This window comes from Pleurodeles waltl, chromosome 3_1 (genome assembly GCF_031143425.1).
Source record: "Pleurodeles waltl isolate 20211129_DDA chromosome 3_1, aPleWal1.hap1.20221129, whole genome shotgun sequence".
In the NCBI taxonomy this organism is placed as follows: Eukaryota; Metazoa; Chordata; class Amphibia; order Caudata; family Salamandridae; genus Pleurodeles; species Pleurodeles waltl.
In genome coordinates this window covers 1,443,167,698-1,443,186,886 of record NC_090440.1, presented here as the reverse complement: position 1 = coordinate 1,443,186,886, position 19,189 = coordinate 1,443,167,698, and the positions used below count along the sequence as shown (strand labels likewise).

The following is a 19,189-nucleotide window of genomic DNA, read 5'->3' as shown; positions in this document are numbered from 1 at the left end:
GGTGGGAGAGGTGGACACACTGGGGGAAGTGGATGTTGTTGTGTGTGCCTTTGTATGTTGGCTGTGTGTATGCCTGTGGTGGGAAGTGTGGTGCTTGTGTTTCTCCGTGTGCTTCTTGTGTGTTGAGGTGTGAGCATGGCTGTCTGAACGTGTGCTTGGGATGGGTGAAGGGAGTGGGGTGCTGAAAGGGGTAGAGGTGGTTGGAGGGGGGGCGGAAAGACCAGGGACACTGACTGCCGTAAAAGAAGAGGCCAGAGCCTGAAAAGTTCTCTGTAAGCCAGACATGGCACCGTGAATGCCTTCCAGGGATGCATTGCACTGCTGCATCTGGGATGCTAGCCCCTGGATGGCATTCATGATGGTTGTCTGCCCTACAGAGATGGTCCTCAGGAGGTCAATAGCCTCCTCCGTGAGGGCAACATGGCTGACTGGGGCAGGGGATGAGGTGCCTGGGGCAAAGGAGACGCCCATCCTTCTGGGTGAGCGGGCACGGGCAACTGGGTGGGGTGCAAATGGGAGGGCGGTGATGGTATGGGGGGTGGCGGAAGATGTCAAAGAATGGGTGGGCCCACTATGGTCCGCCACCACCAGGGAGTTCCCATCGGAGGAGGTATCAGAGTCACTACCTGCAGTGGTAGTTGCCTCCCCCGTGGTACTCCCCTCGCCCTCCAACCCACTGGTCCCCTTGGCGTCACTTGACTCTGCCTCCTTGGAACCGTGGGCATCCCCTCTCGCCGTGCAACTGCTCCCTCGCCAGAAGATGCCAGATGATGCTGATGTACACAGACAATACAAGAGTACAGGGGTGGGGAGACAAAACAGGAGAGAAGTCTGTAAATAGCTGAATGGATGTACATATCTGGTTCACACATACTCCCACCCAGCAAATATATCAACATGCAGCACCTACAGCTATAATCATTGCTATGCCCCTGACTAGTGGCCACAACCCTGGCATACAGCCATCTCCAACATTACAGAAGGACCTGAAGAACTGCAGACCTGCCCCTTATCATCTAACTGCCCATGGGGGCCATTATGCTAAATGACATCAGTCAGAGTCCCTGCCACTAGACAGCATACATACTACAGCACCCTCAGACATCCATCAAGGAGACATACAATGGTCTTGGTACTCAGCCCCTTGTGCATGCTGTGCAGCCTTGAAGCGCCCATCCAAGTCTGGATATGCCACTGCCAGAATGCAGCGCATTGGGGGGGGGGAGTCAGGGCCCGACAGGCACCCCTTCCTCGTTGGGAGGACTTCCCAAGCTGGGCCTTGCAGGTCTTTCTCGCCCAGAGCCGCAGGTCCTCCCACCGCTTCCTGCAGTGGGTGCTCCTCCGGTTGTAGACCCCCAGGGTCCACACCTCCCTGGCGATGGTGTGCCAGAGACCCCTCTTTTGATGGGCGCTGACCTGTAGTAGACACACAGGAAAGAAACACTGAGGTCAGAAAAAGCACATGTGATACCGCTGGCCATACATCCCCTATGGGACAGACACTTAAAACAGCATTACAGCACCTCACTCACGCATATTGTCATGCATTAAAGGGCTGTGCAGTTACAAATCGTGCACACATGTTTACAGGCATCCACCACCATCACACACATCCATGCACCCCAATTTCCCTGGTGAGGGTGCTGTTGTGTGGTTGGGTGTGTGAGTTGTGTGCTGTTGCATTCAGCGTCTGCTTGTAGTGTTGTCAGTCTGGCTTCACCTATTGGCGGTGCAAAGAATTGTGGGCTGTGTCTGTGCGTGCTTTATAGTGTTGTGGATGTGTGTCAGGTGTGTAGGTTTCAAACTTGCCAATGTGTACATTTCTGATGGATACAACTACCTGTGGATTCCTCACCTCATGAATACTCCCATGGCGCCAGCATTCGACGGAAATCTTCTTACTAGTCTCTGCACGTCGACGAGGACGTCACTGTCGCCCACGCGACGCCGTCTGACGTCATACAGGCAATAAGAGGTCCTCGACGACGTGCGGACGTCCGTTCCCTTTTTTCCGTGCATTCGAAACGGTTATCTTCGAGGGAGCAACTGTTACTCTTGCGGTTACAGTGTATATCTTGCTGCGTAGTCTTTCGCTGTGGAAATAATGTCGCAGAGAAAGTCTGGATTTAAGCCTTGTCGTGAGTGTGGAGGCAAGATGTCGGTGACGGATCCTCATTCCGATTGCCTTTGGTGTTTGAGCTCCGACCACGACGTCTCGACTTGTGATTCATGTCAGCACATGAATCCAAAGGCTCTTAAAGAACGTGAGGCGAAACTGTTTATGGCCAAGTCAAAGGAGAAGCATCACAAGAAGTCTTCTCCAAGACATCGGCGTCATCGAGACTCCCGGCGCCGTAGAGAATCTCGGCGTCATTCAAGGGAGGCTCGTTCCAGGTCTCCGGATCGGCGCCGAAGAACATGGGAAGTCAGCCCCACGGTTACGCCGCATCCTTCGACGCCGTTGCCTTCTCCGGCGTCTCCAACTTCACCTGGACAGGCGTCGGTGATTGAGGTATTGGAGCCTCAAGTGTTTTCTCCGGCGCAGACGCCGAGGCCGTCGTCGGGGTCGCCTCCGAGACAGGCACCCCAGTATCCGGCTTTTCCCACCCCTGGAGCCGATAGTTCCGCATTCTTGAATGCGATGTATGCCATCTTCCAACAGATGGCTCCAGGGGGTGCTCCGGCTGGGCCTTTGGCCTTTTCTTTGGGTGATCCTGCGCCTCTTCGGCCGGCACCCTTTATGCCCTTTCTCCCGTTTGGGAACGTGGGCTCGGCGCCAGTGTCGGCGCCGGTGGCCGCTCCGGTGGCTTCGGAAGGATTGGCCCCAGGGATTTCCATCCCGTCGACGTCGAGATTTCGGCCTGTGACTCCGGTGGGCCCATCCGTTTCAACTGCTCTTCAGTCGGCGCCGCAGTTACCTGTGGCGCCGGATGCGGCGTCGGTGGCTTCGGAAGATCGGCGCCGATCTCCGACTTCGGCGGAGGCATTGTCGACTCTGCGGATTGAGCAACGACTGCATTCAAGGAGACGTGCTCTCCGGGTACTAGAAGAGCAGGAGTACCAACGAGCCCTAGAGGAAGGAGAGCTAGAGGACTCGGGTGATGGGCTGCGTGGACTGGAGTCGGCCAGTGGGCTGGACACTTCCCCTGAGTGGGACCTTTCGTCCCCGGGGGAATATACTGAGGAGGCTGCTTCCTTTCATGCAGTGGTACGGAAGGCAGCTAGTTTTTTGGACCTGCCTTTGCTGGTAGTGGAGGCGAAACAAAACCTTTTGACAGAGGTGTTACATCCGGCCTCAGCCGCGGCGGAGCCTCTGTTACCTTTTAATGACGCTCTGCTGGATCCGGTTTTAGAGGTGTGGAAGAGGCCGGCATCTTCCCCAGCAGTTCACAGAGCCGCGGCCAGGAGGTATCGGGCGGCTCCAACTGACCCTGGTTTTCTGTCCAGGCACCCTACGCCGGAGAGCTTGGTGGTGCAGGCCTCCTGTTCGTCCAAGTCAGCGCCTGGTTCTTTTCCGACGGTGCCTGGGGACAGAGATTCAAAGAAGCTAGAGGCGCAGTCGAAGAAGATTTTTTCGTCCTGCAGTCTGGCGTTAAAAGCCACCAATGCAACCTGTATCCTGGGGAGGTATATTCATGCTCTGATGGATGACATCTCCTCTTCGTTTACAGAGCTTCCCCAGGGTCTTTTGGATCTTGTCTCAAATGCCCAGGCTGCTGCGACCCAAATTATCCAGACGGGACTGGATACCACCGACTCGGTAGCCAGAGCAATGGGCACAACTGTGGTGGCAAGGAGACAGGCCTGGCTCCGTAACTCGGGCTTTTCGGCTGATGTACAGTCCACATTGTTGGATCTCCTGTTTGATGGGGACAAACTGTTTGGGGCTAAGGCTGATTCGGCCTTGGAACGTTTTAAGGAAAGCAGGGCCACGGCTAAGTCGTTAGGGCTCCAAGCTCCTTCTTCCACGGCCTCTTCCAGATTCTTCAGGAGGTTTCGTGGATTTGGGCGTGGCTCTTCCTCCTCTTCCTTTCGGGGAAGATATCAGCAACCTGCCTCTTCCCATCCCTATAGATCTTTCAGGGGGAGAGGTAGGGTCCGCACCAGAGGAGCCTCTCAGCAGCACTCTGCCTCTTCCTCATCCTCTGGCGGGGTGCAGCAGGGGAAGCAGCCTTAGGCTTCCACCATTTCCAACTCACGCCTCTCCTGTAGGGGGAAGATTACAGCATTTTCTCACCAAATGGGAAACTGTTACGTCGGACAATTGGGTTCTCAGTGTTGTGGGAAAAGGCTACACCCTTCCTTTTCGGGAGTTTCCGCCCCTCATCCAGCCCCGCCCTTCGTATTGTTCACAAGAACACCTCCTGTTGCTAGAACAGGCGGTAGAAGTCCTCCTTTTAAAGGGCGCGGTGGAGTTGGTCCCGGAGCAGGAAAGGGGTCAAGGAGTTTACTCAAGGTATTTCCTGATTCCCAAGAAGGATGGTCGTTTGAGACCAATTCTGGACCTGAGGATCTTGAATTGGTTCCTCAAGCAGGAAAAGTTCAAGATGCTGACCCTAGCACAGGTGCTTTTGGCGTTGAACATGGAAGACTGGATGGTGTATGTCGACTTGCAGGATGCTTACTTTCATATCCCGATACTCAAGTCACACAGGAAGTATCTCCGGTTTGTGGTGGGATCGCAACATTATCAGTTTGCGGTCCTTCCGTTTGGTCTTACTTCAGCACCTCGAGTCTTCACGAAGGTGATGTCGGTGGTTGCGGCAGAGCTCAGAAGGAAGGGGATAGCAGTATTCCCTTACTTGGACGACTGGTTGATCAAAGCCAAGTCCCCGGAGCTTGTGTTGCGTCATCTGCAGTCAACAACCCAGTTGTTGTTCGACCTGGGTTTTTCGGTGAACGAGCCCAAATCTCACCTAGAGCCCTCTCAGCGCCTCCTGTTCATAGGGGCAGTACTGGATACAACATTGGGTCGGGCCTTTCCTCCGCCTCAGCGGATTCAAGATATTCAGGATTTGGTTCCAATGTTTCGAAATGGAGCGGTAGTTCCAGTCCTCAAGGTCCTTCGTCTGCTCGGTCTTTTTGCCTCCTGCATTCTGTTGGTCACGCTTGCTCACTGGCACATGAGGGCTCTTCAGTGGTGCCTCCGAAGGCAGTGGTCTCAACACAGAGGGGATCTAGAGGGTACTGTCAAGATCACCAGAGATGCTGCTGTGGATTTGAAGTGGTGGATTGTAAGCAACAATCTTTCGCAAGGAAAGCCGTTCCAGCAGTCACCACCAGTGGCCACAGTCATAACGGATGCTTCCACTCTAGGGTGGGGAGCTCATCTGGGGGATCTGGAGATCAAAGGTCTTTGGTCTCCAGAGGAACAGATTTTTCACATCAATCTGTTAGAATTACGGGCTGTACGTCTGGCTCTCAAGGCCTTCCTCCCTTCCCTTCGTGGTCAGTCGGTACAGGTCCTAACGGACAATACTACCACGATGTGGTACATAAACAAGCAGGGAGGAGTGGGGTCGTACCTTCTCTGCAGAGAAGCTCTTCGACTATGGTCCTGGGCAAAGGACCATCGGATTTGCTTGATAGCAAACCATCTGGCCGGAGTTTTGAACGTGCGTGCGGACAGTCTCAGTCGCCACTTCTCGGCAGACCACGAGTGGCGTCTCCATCCAGATCAAGTCCGTTTGATCTTCCAGAGGTGGGGGTTTCCTCGGGTAGATCTGTTCGCCACTCGAGAGAACGCGCATTGTCCGTTGTTCTGCAGCCTTCAGTATCCGATGCAGGAAGCGTTGGGGGACGCGTTTCAAATGACCTGGTGCGGCCAGTTGCTTTACGCGTTTCCTCCCATACCCTTGATTCCTCGAGTATTGAGGAAGATTCGCCAAGACCGGGCTCTAGTAATCTTAATAGCTCCGGATTGGCCAAGGAGGGTGTGGTACTCCGACCTTCTCCAACTCTCAATGTGCCCGCCGCTCCGTCTCCCTTTCAGGGCAGACCTCCTCTCGCAGTCGCAGGGGCAGGTTCTACACCCCAACCTCCAGAGTCTGCACCTACATGCCTGGAGATTGAACGGGGCAACCTGAGTTCCTTCTCTCTCCCTCCTGAGGTAGTGGATGTTATATTAGCGGCCAGGCGACACTCCACTAAATCTATCTACGCTAATAGGTGGTCTAAATTTGTTGCGTGGTGTGGAGAGAGGCAGATTGATCCTTTGCATGCTCATCTATCGGACGTTTTGTCTTTTGCTCTATCTCTGGCGCAGAAAGGTTGTGCAGTGGCTACCATTAAAGGTTATTTATCGGCCTTGTCAGCCTTCTTATGTCTTCCAGACCAACCATCTTTATTTAAATCCCCTATTGTTATCAGATTCTTGAAAGGTCTTCTAAATTAATATCCTCCAAAGCCATTCGTTATGCCGCAATGGGATTTGTCCTTAGTCCTGACTTTCCTTATGGGGTCCCCTTTTGAACCTATGCATTCTTGCCCCTTGAGGTATTTGGTTTTAAAAACAGTCTTCCTGATAGCTATAACATCAGCAAGGAGAGTGAGTGAGTTGCAGGCCTTATCAGTAAAACCCCCTTATACAACTTTTTATGGGGATAAGGTGGTGTTGAGGACCAAGGCTGCTTTCCTCCCGAAGGTTGTTTCACCCTTCCATTTGGCTCAGGCAATTACTTTGTCCACGTTCTATCCTCCGCCTCATCCTTCCAAAGAGGAAGAAAGACTGCACCGTCTGGACCCAAAGAGAGCGTTGAGCTTCTTTATCGATAGAACAAAGGATTTCAGGCTGGAGGATCAGCTGTTTATTGGATACGTGGGCAAGAGGAGAGGAAAGGCAGTCCACAAGAGAACACTATCCAGGTGGGTTGTTCTTTGCATTAAAATATGTTACTCTTTGGCAAAGAAGGATCCTCCTGAGGGCATTAGAGCTCATTCCACCAGAGCTAAGTCGGCCACTTCGGCCTTGGCCAGAGGTGTTCCTGTGGTCGACATCTGCAAGGCCGCAACTTGGTCGTCCCTTCACACTTTTGCAAAACATTACTGTTTGGATTCTGAGGTTAGAAGGGACGGCCATTTTGCACGGTCAGTGCTGCAGGATTTCTTGGTTTGACCATTTAGGCACCCACCGCCGGGCGTGGTACTGCTTTGGGACTCTATTCATGAGGTGAGGAATCCACAGGTAGTTGTATCCATCAGAAGAACGAGTTACTTACCTTCGGTAACGACTTTTCTGGTGGATACATTAGCTACCTGTGGATTCCTCACGGTCCCACCCGCCTCCCCGTTGCCTTTCTGGTCTTACCAAGTAATCCTTGAGTGCGCTCCTCTTGGTCTTTGAGGGTGCAATAGATGTATATATAATATATTTATATATATATATATATGTATATATGTATATATCTTTGTGTATATACTTGGTGTGTGTATATATTTTAAAAGAGAGAGTTTTATATATATATATATATATATGTACATAAAAAGATTTACAGTTATTCATACAATGTGGTGTATTTTTACAATATAATGGATGTTGCCTTGCTCTTTCATTGCATTGCCTGGTTGTTCTCATGCACGTAAAAAATGATTGGTACTGACGTCCGCACGTCGTCGAGGACCTCTTATTGCCTGTATGACGTCAGACGGCGTCGCGTGGGCGACAGTGACGTCCTCGTCGACGTGCAGAGACTAGTAAGAAGATTTCCGTCGAATGCTGGCGCCATGGGAGTATTCATGAGGTGAGGAATCCACAGGTAGCTAATGTATCCACCAAAAAAGTCGTTACCGAAGGTAAGTAACTCGTTCTTCTTGCTGTTGGGTCCCATTGCTGGCCGTGGCGGTCTGTACTGCCATTGGTCGTTCGGCATCCACTGACCGCCGCGGTGATTTGTGCATCATTATTTGGAGGGCAGGGGATTTGTGTGCTCTGCAGTAGCGGGGTGGGATGTGTACCTTTTTTGCCGACAAGGCCCAGGTGGTGGCAAACAAAATTTGGGCGGTTTCAGTTTTTGGCATCTTTATATGGCGGGTTTCTGTTTACTGGCAATGGTGGTATTCTGTTCACTGTCGCCACGGCGGGCGTTGGTGTTTACCGCCATGTTCATAATGGCCCCCAATGCCTGGAATGGTACATCTGATATGCTGCCACACCACCCACCTCTTAATTTTGTTCCCATTACGGGAGAGGATTTTAAGGGTTCTTTCCAGCTCTGCAGCCATTATTACAGTTGGAGATTAGTCCTCACCAGATCAATCCCATCATCACCTCAAGAGCACCATGGCTGTCTTTCTACCATCTGTCCATTTTGTGCATCTGCTTTTAAACCTATCATCCCACCCCAATCCCACCTTTTACTTCATAAGCTTAAAACTGCGTACAGCCATCTATGGAAAAGTCTGTTACCCACCCTCTCTCAAGGTAACTAGTAGGCAGGGAACTACCACTTATCTAAGATCTGATTGGTTATAATCTCAGGGACAGTTCTTCCAAAGTGTGGGGATAAGGAAGTAAGCTCTGTATACTTACAAATGGAGTCGCCTCCGCCCCCCTCCCTAGCTTACGGCTGGTGCATTTGGAAATTTTGCCTCCCTCATCTCACTAACCAATTAGGTGCCAGCCAGCATCAGTTCAGTGTTGCAGGGGCAGTAGCACACAGTAGTCCACACGCCCTACTCATGCTATCTTTTCCCCTGTTACAGAGGTCATGTCTGTGGTCTGCTGGAGAAGAGTCCCCTTTGGATCATCCCGGGATGGGTTCAGGCTGCTCTGCAGAGTTGTCTTTTAAAAGTGTCTATAGCTCTCCATGTCTGCCACCACCTTGTCTCGTTCTGATTCTGCCTGCTTTCTAGATGGTCACTCAGCGAACCTGGCTTTTCAGCTCACTGCTAGATTCTGTGATCTCATTTTGGTGGCCATCCAGCCATCGTCCTCTGCTTTGGATGTTACATTATGTTCAAACCATTGTCAGCCCTCATCTGGGGTTGCAAAGACATATGAACATTTGTCTTTGATCACACAAAGTTTTGTACGATAGAGAAGTGCATATTGCAGTCCCAGCTGTCTCATTTTAGATTTCATTTTTAGAAAGGCATTTCTGTGTTCTTGGATCAGCAGCGTGAAGTCAGGAAAGAGATGGACTTTGTTCCCTTCAATACTCCAATGGCCGTGGGCTTGTGCCACCTGCAAAATGTGATCTCTGTCTCTGAAATGTAAAAGTGTAGCCACCAATGGCCTTGGTGGGGCCGAAGGGAGCCCTAGAACCTGATGAGCTTGTTTTGCGTTAAAGATGCTCCGGGAGTTCAATCATAGATATCCTGTATGAGCCAAAAATAACTCTGCACTTTGCCCCAAATTTTCTCAGGTAGTCCCACTATTCAGATGTTATTCTGGAGAGAACAGCCTGCCGTATCCTTGGCTAGCACAAAGAGTTTTTTTACATGTGTTTTCAAGTCTGGAACCACAGGAGTTAGCATTTCAATTGTTTTCTCAGTGTCCATCACCCATGGGACTAGTTTAATGCAATCCATTCTGAAGAGCCCCACATCAATTGCCACTGCATCTATCTTGGCCTTCACTGTTTCTTTAATCTCAGAGATGGCCCATAGGATTTTCCTGAGCTCTTCCTCTTGACCTTCCAGTGTGCCTTTCAGTGATTTCAGCAAGTGTTCTTCTTGACATGAGTCTCTCAATGGAGACAGAGGTGGTCCCCTCATTGGTGGGGCCCTATCTGCCCTGGGTTTCTCCATGCTGTAGTTGGTCCTCTCTAGCGTGATGCCCATGATATAATTTCGCACAATTGTTTACCACCTCTCCCACATTGAGTGGGTCTTCCTCCAGGGTCTGGCGTTCACTTCAGCAGAGTCTCCCGGAGGGGCGCCGCTGCTATCTGGACGAAGTCTCCATTTATTGTCAGGACTGTGTGCATTATGGACTGATTGTGAACCCACCTGAAGAAGCCCCCACCAGATGTCCTTTGTCTGGCAATTAGTTCTGCAAGAAGTTCAGGTCTCCCACCACTCACTCCCCACCACCTCTGGGTGGAGGAAGAGGGGCAATTACCATACATCGCAGCCAGGGCCTGCAGACCACCCCACCACCACTACCTCAAGGCTATCTAGATGTGTTGGCACCTTCCCACTGTGTGTACTGCCTCCGTTACCACCAGCCACATCTCTCTCCTCCTCCCCCCTACTAGCTCCATTGCATTTTAGAGCCATAGTGATTACCACCCCCCCTCAGTAGTTCGTCAAGGCAAGACCGCCACTGGAGAGGTCCACTTCAATGGCAGTGTGACCGTCCCTCCCCACCAGGCGGCCACTCAGTCTTCCCTGAGTCCTCTGCCTCACACACCCCAGACAGAGTGTTTAGTGCCCGAGCCAGAAAACAGCAAGGGGCCTCACCTGAACATGGGCGCATAGGGATGTGCACCCAGGGCCACTCCACCCCATCTCACACTCCATTAGTCTTCCTCCAGGGTCACTGCTAAGGCCCATCTTGGCAGGCCACCATCCTAAAAATGTTCACAGACCACTGTAGGTGTTGGGGTCCAGGTGCACAACACAATTCAAAGGCTGGGCTTTAGGGCTTCTCAGCGTCAGCACCAACCTTCCGGCAGTCTCACACACCAGAAAATGTCGGGCAGGGATGGGTGGGGGTCTGGGGAGGGGCACCACAGAATATGATGATTGCTGGGAGTCAGCAGACAGAACACCGGAGCTTGCAACCTACTTTATCTTGGCTCCACCTTTTCACGTGTTTTCACACAGATAACGTCTGAATTTAAAACCGTGACATTGGTTAAAAACTGGAAGAGATTTTCACAAAGAGTGAAACCAAAAGCAAGAAAATTCCTCCCAAGCAAGCTCTCACCTGGTGCTTCCCTTGTGTCCCAGGTAAGCACATACCTTCCACATCTTCCACTCAAGAAATGTGAGACCAAAGAACGTTGACTGGCACACTGGGCTGGAAAACAAGACTACTAGGCATCCTAAACCACCAGAATGGTCCTCTCTCCTCCTGCCCTTTATATTTTGCTCTATCCTCATTATATTACAATACATTATGATGTTCCAGATTAAATCTACCAGAAACAAAGTACACCCCGATATAAGGTCATGCATTTTTTTTTTATTGTCTTTACATTGATGTACATTTGAGGCACACTTCATCAGAGGCAGAAAGCTTGCTGGCAACGTTGAGCTGCACCTTGGGAAAACCTAAAATCAGTCCTTCTTATTTATGCAACTCGTGCATCACATCTTCTTTTGTTTTGGGTGCAATGGGAGGGCAGGGTCTGGAGACCCCCTCGAACTTGATGTAGTCAATCATGTAGCAAGAGCGCGGAATGGGCTTAAATTCAGCCTGTACCAGTTCTGGTTGATGAGAAGGGTAAGCGTGCGGCTCTCTTTTCATAACTGTATAGAAGCAAACAAAAACATGTGAGCATTAGAAAAAAAGCGTTCAACAATGCAAGGGGAGACTGAAGCTTAGATCCAGCAACTGGAGTTTCCAAGACAATATTATTGATTTAGCCATGGAAACTTCAGAAAATACACAATATGAATTTAAAAAAAGCAAGAATATAGGTAAGAAACAACAGAGATTACAGCTTGCAAAATGTACTTTTACTCTGGGAGTTTTTTAAGTATCTCCAGGTCTTTCAACGACCTTCCACGCAGTTGGCAAGAAACTGGATGAATGGGTGATCAGATGCTGTACGGTCCACTGTGCAGACCCTACAGGCACACTCATTATGTGATTCTACAGTTGCGCTGCTTTCAGCATAATTATTTAGGGATTTATCACAGTTGCCATATAATCCACCATCTCTGTTATAATTTAGAGACTTCAATAAAAAATTGTTTTTATCTTAAAGAGATCATAAACTACTGAAATGAAAGGACCACATGTGGTGCTGTGTAGCTGCACACACTTTCTAAAAGTTACCTGGCCACCGTTTAGTTGCTAGCTGCTGTACTCAGTAGTAAATCTGGTACTAGTGATGAGAAACTTTTTCCCTGGACAGTACTGTGTCTTAAAAATTACAAAAAATATTGCCATATAATGTGCCTTCTTATTGCATTTGTTTCCTGCTTAATTTAATCAAAGCTGCAGCATAATTTGGTCCTTAATTGCAGCACAATTCTAGTGGTCTTGGAAATAACCCCATAGCAAAGTGGCTTACAGACCTGCAGAAACAGACGGAACTATAAATACTGTGGATGAAACAATTAATCACACAATATTGTGTTTTAGGAAATACGATGTTGGTTTATTCTTTGGACACAGAGTGGTAAATTGACACTGGATAAAATTTACGCATTGAAATGGTCATGTATTAGAGAATTAGCCATAAAACGTTTTGATTGGGCAAGTCGGGCACAAGAGCTTTCTCAAGGCAAAAATAGACATATTAAACATTCTGGGTCTAGAACACAAAGATTTTGCTGTGATAAGGTGTGACTTGCTTTTGTAGAATTTCTGACTTACTCCTGAATTCCAAGAGCAAGCCAGGAGTTGTGTGTGTGCAGTTCACATCGTCAGTCCCTGTGTGTCTGTACATCAAAATATACATGTACCCAATACCTACTTCTCTGTCATACAAGAATTGCCCGCAGCCCCCAGAGCAATGATCTGTAACCCTGATTTCACTTTGCGCATTTATTTATTTTTCTTGAAAAAATAAAGCATTCTAAAACACACCACCTGGAACACCCTACCCATCAACATCAGACAAACCACCTCCCTCCCCAACTTCACGAAGGAACTGAAGACATAGCTTTTCTAATCCACCTCCGGTACACGCTGCAACCCCCTCCCTTGAGACCCTAACGGGTGAGTAGCTGCGCATTATAAACTCTGATTGATTGATTGATTGATTTGGACTGCATGTAAATTGTCTGTCTGGATGTATTTACTCATCTCGTGCCACGTGTGTTGCAAGTTGCAAGGTACTTTTGACTGTGTGAGGCAGATACAAATCTGAACGTATGTAAACTATCATGCATACACACCTGCAAATTCAATAAGCAAACCCAGGAAAATCAGAGACTGCAATGTACATGTCCATGGCTAAAACATGTTTACTAATAGAGTTTTTTGGGATTGCTTTAATATGACCTATAACATACAAATGCTTACTTATTCCACAAAAGCCCTGCAAAACATATTGAGATCACCATATCCCTCCAGAATAAATGATTAGGTGCAATGATTTACAATGCTGTAAGGCTAATATCCTGACCTAGACTGATATACAGAACAAGCTGATATCGCTGTGAACATCAATAATAAATGGAGTGCTGTGATTTAAGTGCTGTAATTTAAACGACTGTAAAGCCTTTCATGGTTCCTGTGACAGCATACAGGGAGTGCAGAATTATTAGGCAAATGAGTATTTTGACCACATCATCCTCTTTATGCATGTTGTCTGACTCCAAGCTGTATGGGCTCGAAAGCCTACTACCAATTAAGCATATTAGGTGATGTGCATCTCTGTAATGAGAAGGGGTGTGGTCTAATGACATCAATACCCTATATCAGGTGTGCATAATTATTAGGCAACTTCCTTTCCTTTGGCAAAATAGGTCAAAAGAAGGACTTGACAGGCTCAGAAAAGTCAAAAATAGTGAGATATCTTGCAGAGGGATGCAGCACTCTTAAAATTGCAAAGCTTCTGAAGCGTGATCATCGAACAATCAAGCGTTTCATTCAAAATAGTCAACAGGGTCGCAAGAAGCGTGTGGAAAAACCAAGGCGCAAAATAACTGCCCATGAACTGAGAAAAGTCAAGCGTGCAGCTGCCACGATGCCACTTGCCACCAGTTTGGCTATATTTCAGAGCTGCAACATCACTGGAGTGCCCAAAAGCACAAGGTGTGCAATACTCAGAGACATGGCCAAGGTAAGAAAGGCTGAAAGACGACCACCACTGAACAAGACACACAAGCTGAAACGTCAAGACTGGGCCAAGAAATATCTCAAGACTGATTTTTCTAAGGTTTTATGGACTGATGAAATGAGAGTGAGTCTTGATGGGCCAGATGGATGGGCCCGTGGCTGGATTGGTAAAGGGCAGAGAGCTCCAGTCCGACTCAGACGCCAGCAAGGTGGAGGTGGAGTACTGGTTTGGGCTGGTATCATCAAAGATGAGCTTGTGGGGCCTTTTCGGGTTGAGGATGGAGTCAAGCTCAACTCCCAGTCCTACTGCCAGTTCCTGGAAGACACCTTCTTCAAGCAGTGGTACAGGAAGAAGTCTGCATCCTTCAAGAAAAACATGATTTTCATGCAGGACAATGCTCCATCACACGCGTCCAAGTACTCCACAGCGTGGCTGGCAAGAAAGGGTATAAAAGAAGGAAATCTAATGACATGGCCTCCTTGTTCACCTGATCTGAACCCCATTGAGAACCTGTGGTCCATCATCAAATGTGAGATTTACAAGGAGGGAAAACAGTACACCTCTCCGACAGCTAGTCAACACGCCTACCCACATCGCCGGTCACACCCTTGACCCCCTCTTCACCTCTAGCAACCACATTTCCTTCAACCACACCTCCGAACTCCACTGGACTGACCATCACTGTGTCCATTTCACCTATAAGAAAACCACAGAGCAACACCGCATCCAGCTACCTCCCCACCGCCGCTGGGGCAAAGTCACCCAAGAACAACTGACCAGCACCCTCAGCAACAACCCTCCACCCGACGCAATCGACCCGAGCACAGCCGCCATCAACCTCCATCAATGGATCCTCGACTGCGCCAACACCCTTGCCCCTCTCAAGAAACCCACCACCATCCAAGGAAAGAAAAAACCAGCCTGGTTCACAGACGATCTCACCACCTCCAAAAGCAACTGCCAGAAGCTCAAAAAGAAATGGATCCAAGAACGCACACCCGACAACCTCGCCGCCCTCAAAAACGCCAACCGCGAACACCACCAACGGATCCGCACCGCCAAGCGCGCCCACTTCACCGAACGCATCAACAACAACGCCCACGACTGCAAAGAACTCTTCGGCATCGTGAAGGAACTCTCCAATCCGAAAGCCAACTACAACGACATCCCGCCCTCCCAGAAACTCTGCGACGATCTCTCCACCTTCTTCCACCAGAAAATCACCACCATCCACGACAGCTTCATCACCGGTTCACCGCCAGACCTCACCCCTGACGTCTCCTCCCGCGACTGCCGCCTCACCGCCTGGACCCACGTGGACGAGGCAGAAACCATAGCAACCATGAACACCATCCACTCAGGCTCCCCCACGGACCCCTGCCCCCACCATGTTTTCAACTCAGCCAACGCCACCATCGCCCCCGAACTCCGCAAGATCATCAACCTATCCTTCACTTCTGCCACCTTCCCGGACAGCTGGAAACACGCAGAAATCCAACCCCTCCTCAAAAAACCCAAGGCTGACCCCAACGACCTCAAAAACTTCCGTCCGATCTCTCTCCTCCCTTTTCCAGCGAAAGTCATCGAGAAGATCGTCAACACTCAGCTCACCCACTTCCTCGAAGACAATTCCATCCTGGACCCCTCACAATCCGGATTCAGACGAAACCACAGCACTGAGACTGCCCTCCTCGCCGCCACAGATGACATCAGACATCAAATGGACAATGGCGAAACCTCAGCCCTCATCCTCCTCGACCTATCAGCCGCTTTTGACACCGTCTGCCACCGCACCCTACTGACCCGCCTCCAAGATGCCGGCATCCAAGATAAAGCCCTCCACTGGATCTCATCCTTCCTCTCCGACAGAACGCAGAGAGTCCGTCTCTCCCCTTTCCGCTCCAAAGCCACCAACCTCATCTGCGGCGTCCCCCAAGGATCCTCCCTCAGTCCCACGTTGTTCAACGTCTACATGGCCCCCCTCGCTCAACTGGCCTGCCAACACCACCTCAGCATCATCTCCTACGCCGACGATACCCAGCTCGTCCTCTCCCTGACCAAAGACCCGCTCACCGCCAAAACAAACCTCCACGAGGGACTAAAATCCATCGCCGATTGGTTGAACAACAGTCGCCTGAAACTCAACTCCGACAAGACGGAAGTCCTCATCCTCGGACGCACCCCCTCGGCCTGGAACGACTCATGGTGGCCCTCCGTCCTCGGACTCCCACCCACCCCTGCCAGCCACGCAAGAAACCTCGGCTTCATCCTGGACTCCGCCCTCACCATGTCCAAACAGGTCAGCGCCGTCTCCTCCTCCTGTTTCAACACCCTTCGAATGCTCCGCAGAATCTTCAAGTGGATTCCAACAGAAACCAGAAAGACGGTGACCCAGGCCCTCGTCAGCAGCAGACTTGACTACGGCAACGCACTCTACACAGGCATACCAACCAAAGACATCAAACGCCTCCAACGTATCCAAAATGCCTCCGCCCGACTGATCCTCAACATACCTCGCCAAAGTCACATCTCCCCTCACCTAAAGGAATTCCACTGGCTCCCGGTAGACAAGAGGATAACCTTCAAACTCCTGACCCACGCTCACAAGGCACTTCACAACACCGGACCCTCCTACCTCAACACCAGACTCAACTTCTACACTCCAACACGTCAACTCCGATCCGCCAACCTCGCCCTCGCCATCGTACCCCGAATCCAGCGTAAGACATCCGGCGGCAGATCCTTCTCCTTCCTCGCCGCCAAGACCTGGAACTCTCTCCCCACATCTCTTCGCCAGACCCAGGACCTCCTCACATTCAGAAGGCTCCTCAAGACCTGGCTCTTCGACCGCTAATCCAGCAGCGCTCCCCCCCCCCTCAGCGCCTCGAAACCCTGACGGGTACATAGCGCGCTTTATAAATACCATGATTGATTGATTGATTGATTGACCTCTCTGAACAGTGTCTGGGAGGCTGTGGTTGCTGCTGCACGCAATGTTGATGGTGAACAGATCAAAACACTGACAGAATCCATGGATGGCAGGCTTTTGAGTGTCCTTGCAAAGAAAGGTGGCTATATTGGTCACTGATTTGTTTTTGTTTTGTTTTTGAATGTCAGAAATGTATATTTGTGAATGTTGAGATGTTATATTGGTTTCACTGGTAATAATAAATAATTGAAATGGGTATATATTTTTTTTTGTTAAGTTGCCTAATAATTATGCACAGTAATAGTCACCTGCACACACAGATATCCCCCTAACATAGCTAAAACTAAAAACAAACTAAAAACTACTTCCAAAAATATTCAGCTTTGATATTAATGAGTTTTTTGGGTTCATTGAGAACATGGTTGTTGTTCAATAATAAAATTAATCCTCAAAAATACAACTTGCCTAATAATTCTGCACTCCCTGTACATGCAGACATTAATGTTGGAGAACATTATGTTATGATAATCACAAGATGGCATTTTATTCACAAGAAATTGTATTTTATTATTTCACAAGCTTTCCTTTGGTTTGGGGTAGAAAGAACATTTCTGTTAAAAAAAATTGTAAATAGAAACATGCAGTTTGGTAAGTTAGAGAAAAAAAAAAAGGACATCATGTTGAACATACTTGACAGGTGCGGCTTTCAATAAACTTTTTTGTGTAATTTTTATTATTGTAAAGAAAGTTGTGAATGAAGGTATTTATTGCACAGATCAGGTTGAGTAATGACAAGCTTGCAAGCTACACTACAAAATGATTCTAACTCAATAGAACTGGAATGAAATGCTGAACAAAGGAGCTACACGAAAGGAAAGCATCCCTGTTTAATTTGTACACTTTCTTATTAACAGAATGCTGATGGATAAACTGAACACAATTGGTGGTGTTAATGAAAAAAACTTTCCCTTATCTGATCTTGGCTCATAAATCATAATGTGTGTAGTTTTACTGGCAACTCCAACCCATTAATAAGATTCACAAAACTATCAAGGATCTTCGGTACACTAAGGCCCTCATTCGAGCGGTGGCGATTGTACCACCGCAGACCCGGCGGTAAAGACCGCTGCATCACAAGTAGGCCAGTTTGGCTGAAGCCAAACTGCCAAAACACCACCCAGCCCACCGGTGCGGTCGCACCCACGCGACCGGGGGTAGGCCTCAGACTGCCGGCCATATTAGGAGGCAGCATACCACCAGGCTTTTCATGGCAGTCGCCCCGAAACGAAAAGCCTGGTGGTAATGCACCCTGCGACAGGAATCCCTATTCCTGTCGCCGACACACGCACCCCCACATGTCCACACACCTCCATGCACCCCCCCACCCATCCACGCACTTGCAAACACCCGCCAACCCAAACGCACATATCCACACAAACACCCCCACTTAATCACACCTATCCATACAAACATCCCCACTCGCACTCACACATACGCACCCACCCTCCACAATCATTCACACCCCCACCCCATCCGAATTAATGCTCACCCCCTACATGCACGCATACATTCATACACTCCCCTCTCAACCGCACACTTGCACATCCCCCGCCAACCGCACACTTCCACACAGCCCCCATCCGCACACTTGCACACACTCCCCATCTACACACTTGCACACACAGACTCTCAACCGCACACTTGCACACACAGCCTCTCAACCGCAGACATACAGACACCCCCCAACCGCATACATGCAAACACACCCCCCCAACCGCACGCATCCATCTAGCCCCCCAACTGCACGCATCCATTGAGACACCCCCAACTGCTCACATCCACCCAGACACCCCCAACCGCATGCATCCACCCCCAACCAAACCCATCCATCCATCCATCCATGCAGACACCCCCACTCGCTCGCTCACAAACATGCACTCAGACACCCCCACTTGCACACATACACGCACTCCGACACCCCCATTCTCACACATACACCCACTCACACACCACCATTCTCACACATACATGCACTCAGAAAGATACCTCCACCCCTTTGCATACAAACACACATGCACTCGCACCCCGACACACCACCCTCCCCTCCGCTTCCATTCGGAGACACATACCCTCCACGCACACATGCATACACACATGCACACCCATTCCGCTACACATACACTCACACACATGCACCCAACACCCCCCATTTAGACGGTCCACTTACCAGTTTCGGCGAGGTGGTCATCCGGGAGGGGATGGGTCCTGGCGTCTTCCACCGCCAGCACTGCACTACCGTACAGGACACCGCCAGAGTCCTGTTGGTGAAGCAGTGCTGGTTGTGGAACCGCCTCTCTTT

At 49.7% G+C, this 19,189-nt stretch overlaps 1 protein-coding gene across 1 annotated transcript in view; it reads right to left on the bottom strand.

Moving 5' to 3' along the window:
• Positions 1-11,108: 11,108 nt before the first annotated feature.
• CFAP68 (cilia and flagella associated protein 68) overlaps positions 11,109-19,189 on the bottom strand; it is a 56,593-nt gene continuing 48,512 nt past the window's right edge. Inside the window, exon 4 of the mRNA XM_069225010.1 lies at positions 11,109-11,415. Coding sequence (XP_069081111.1) covers positions 11,234-11,415 — 182 coding nt within the window. The 3' untranslated portion in view covers positions 11,109-11,233. The remainder of the gene's footprint in view (positions 11,416-19,189) is intronic.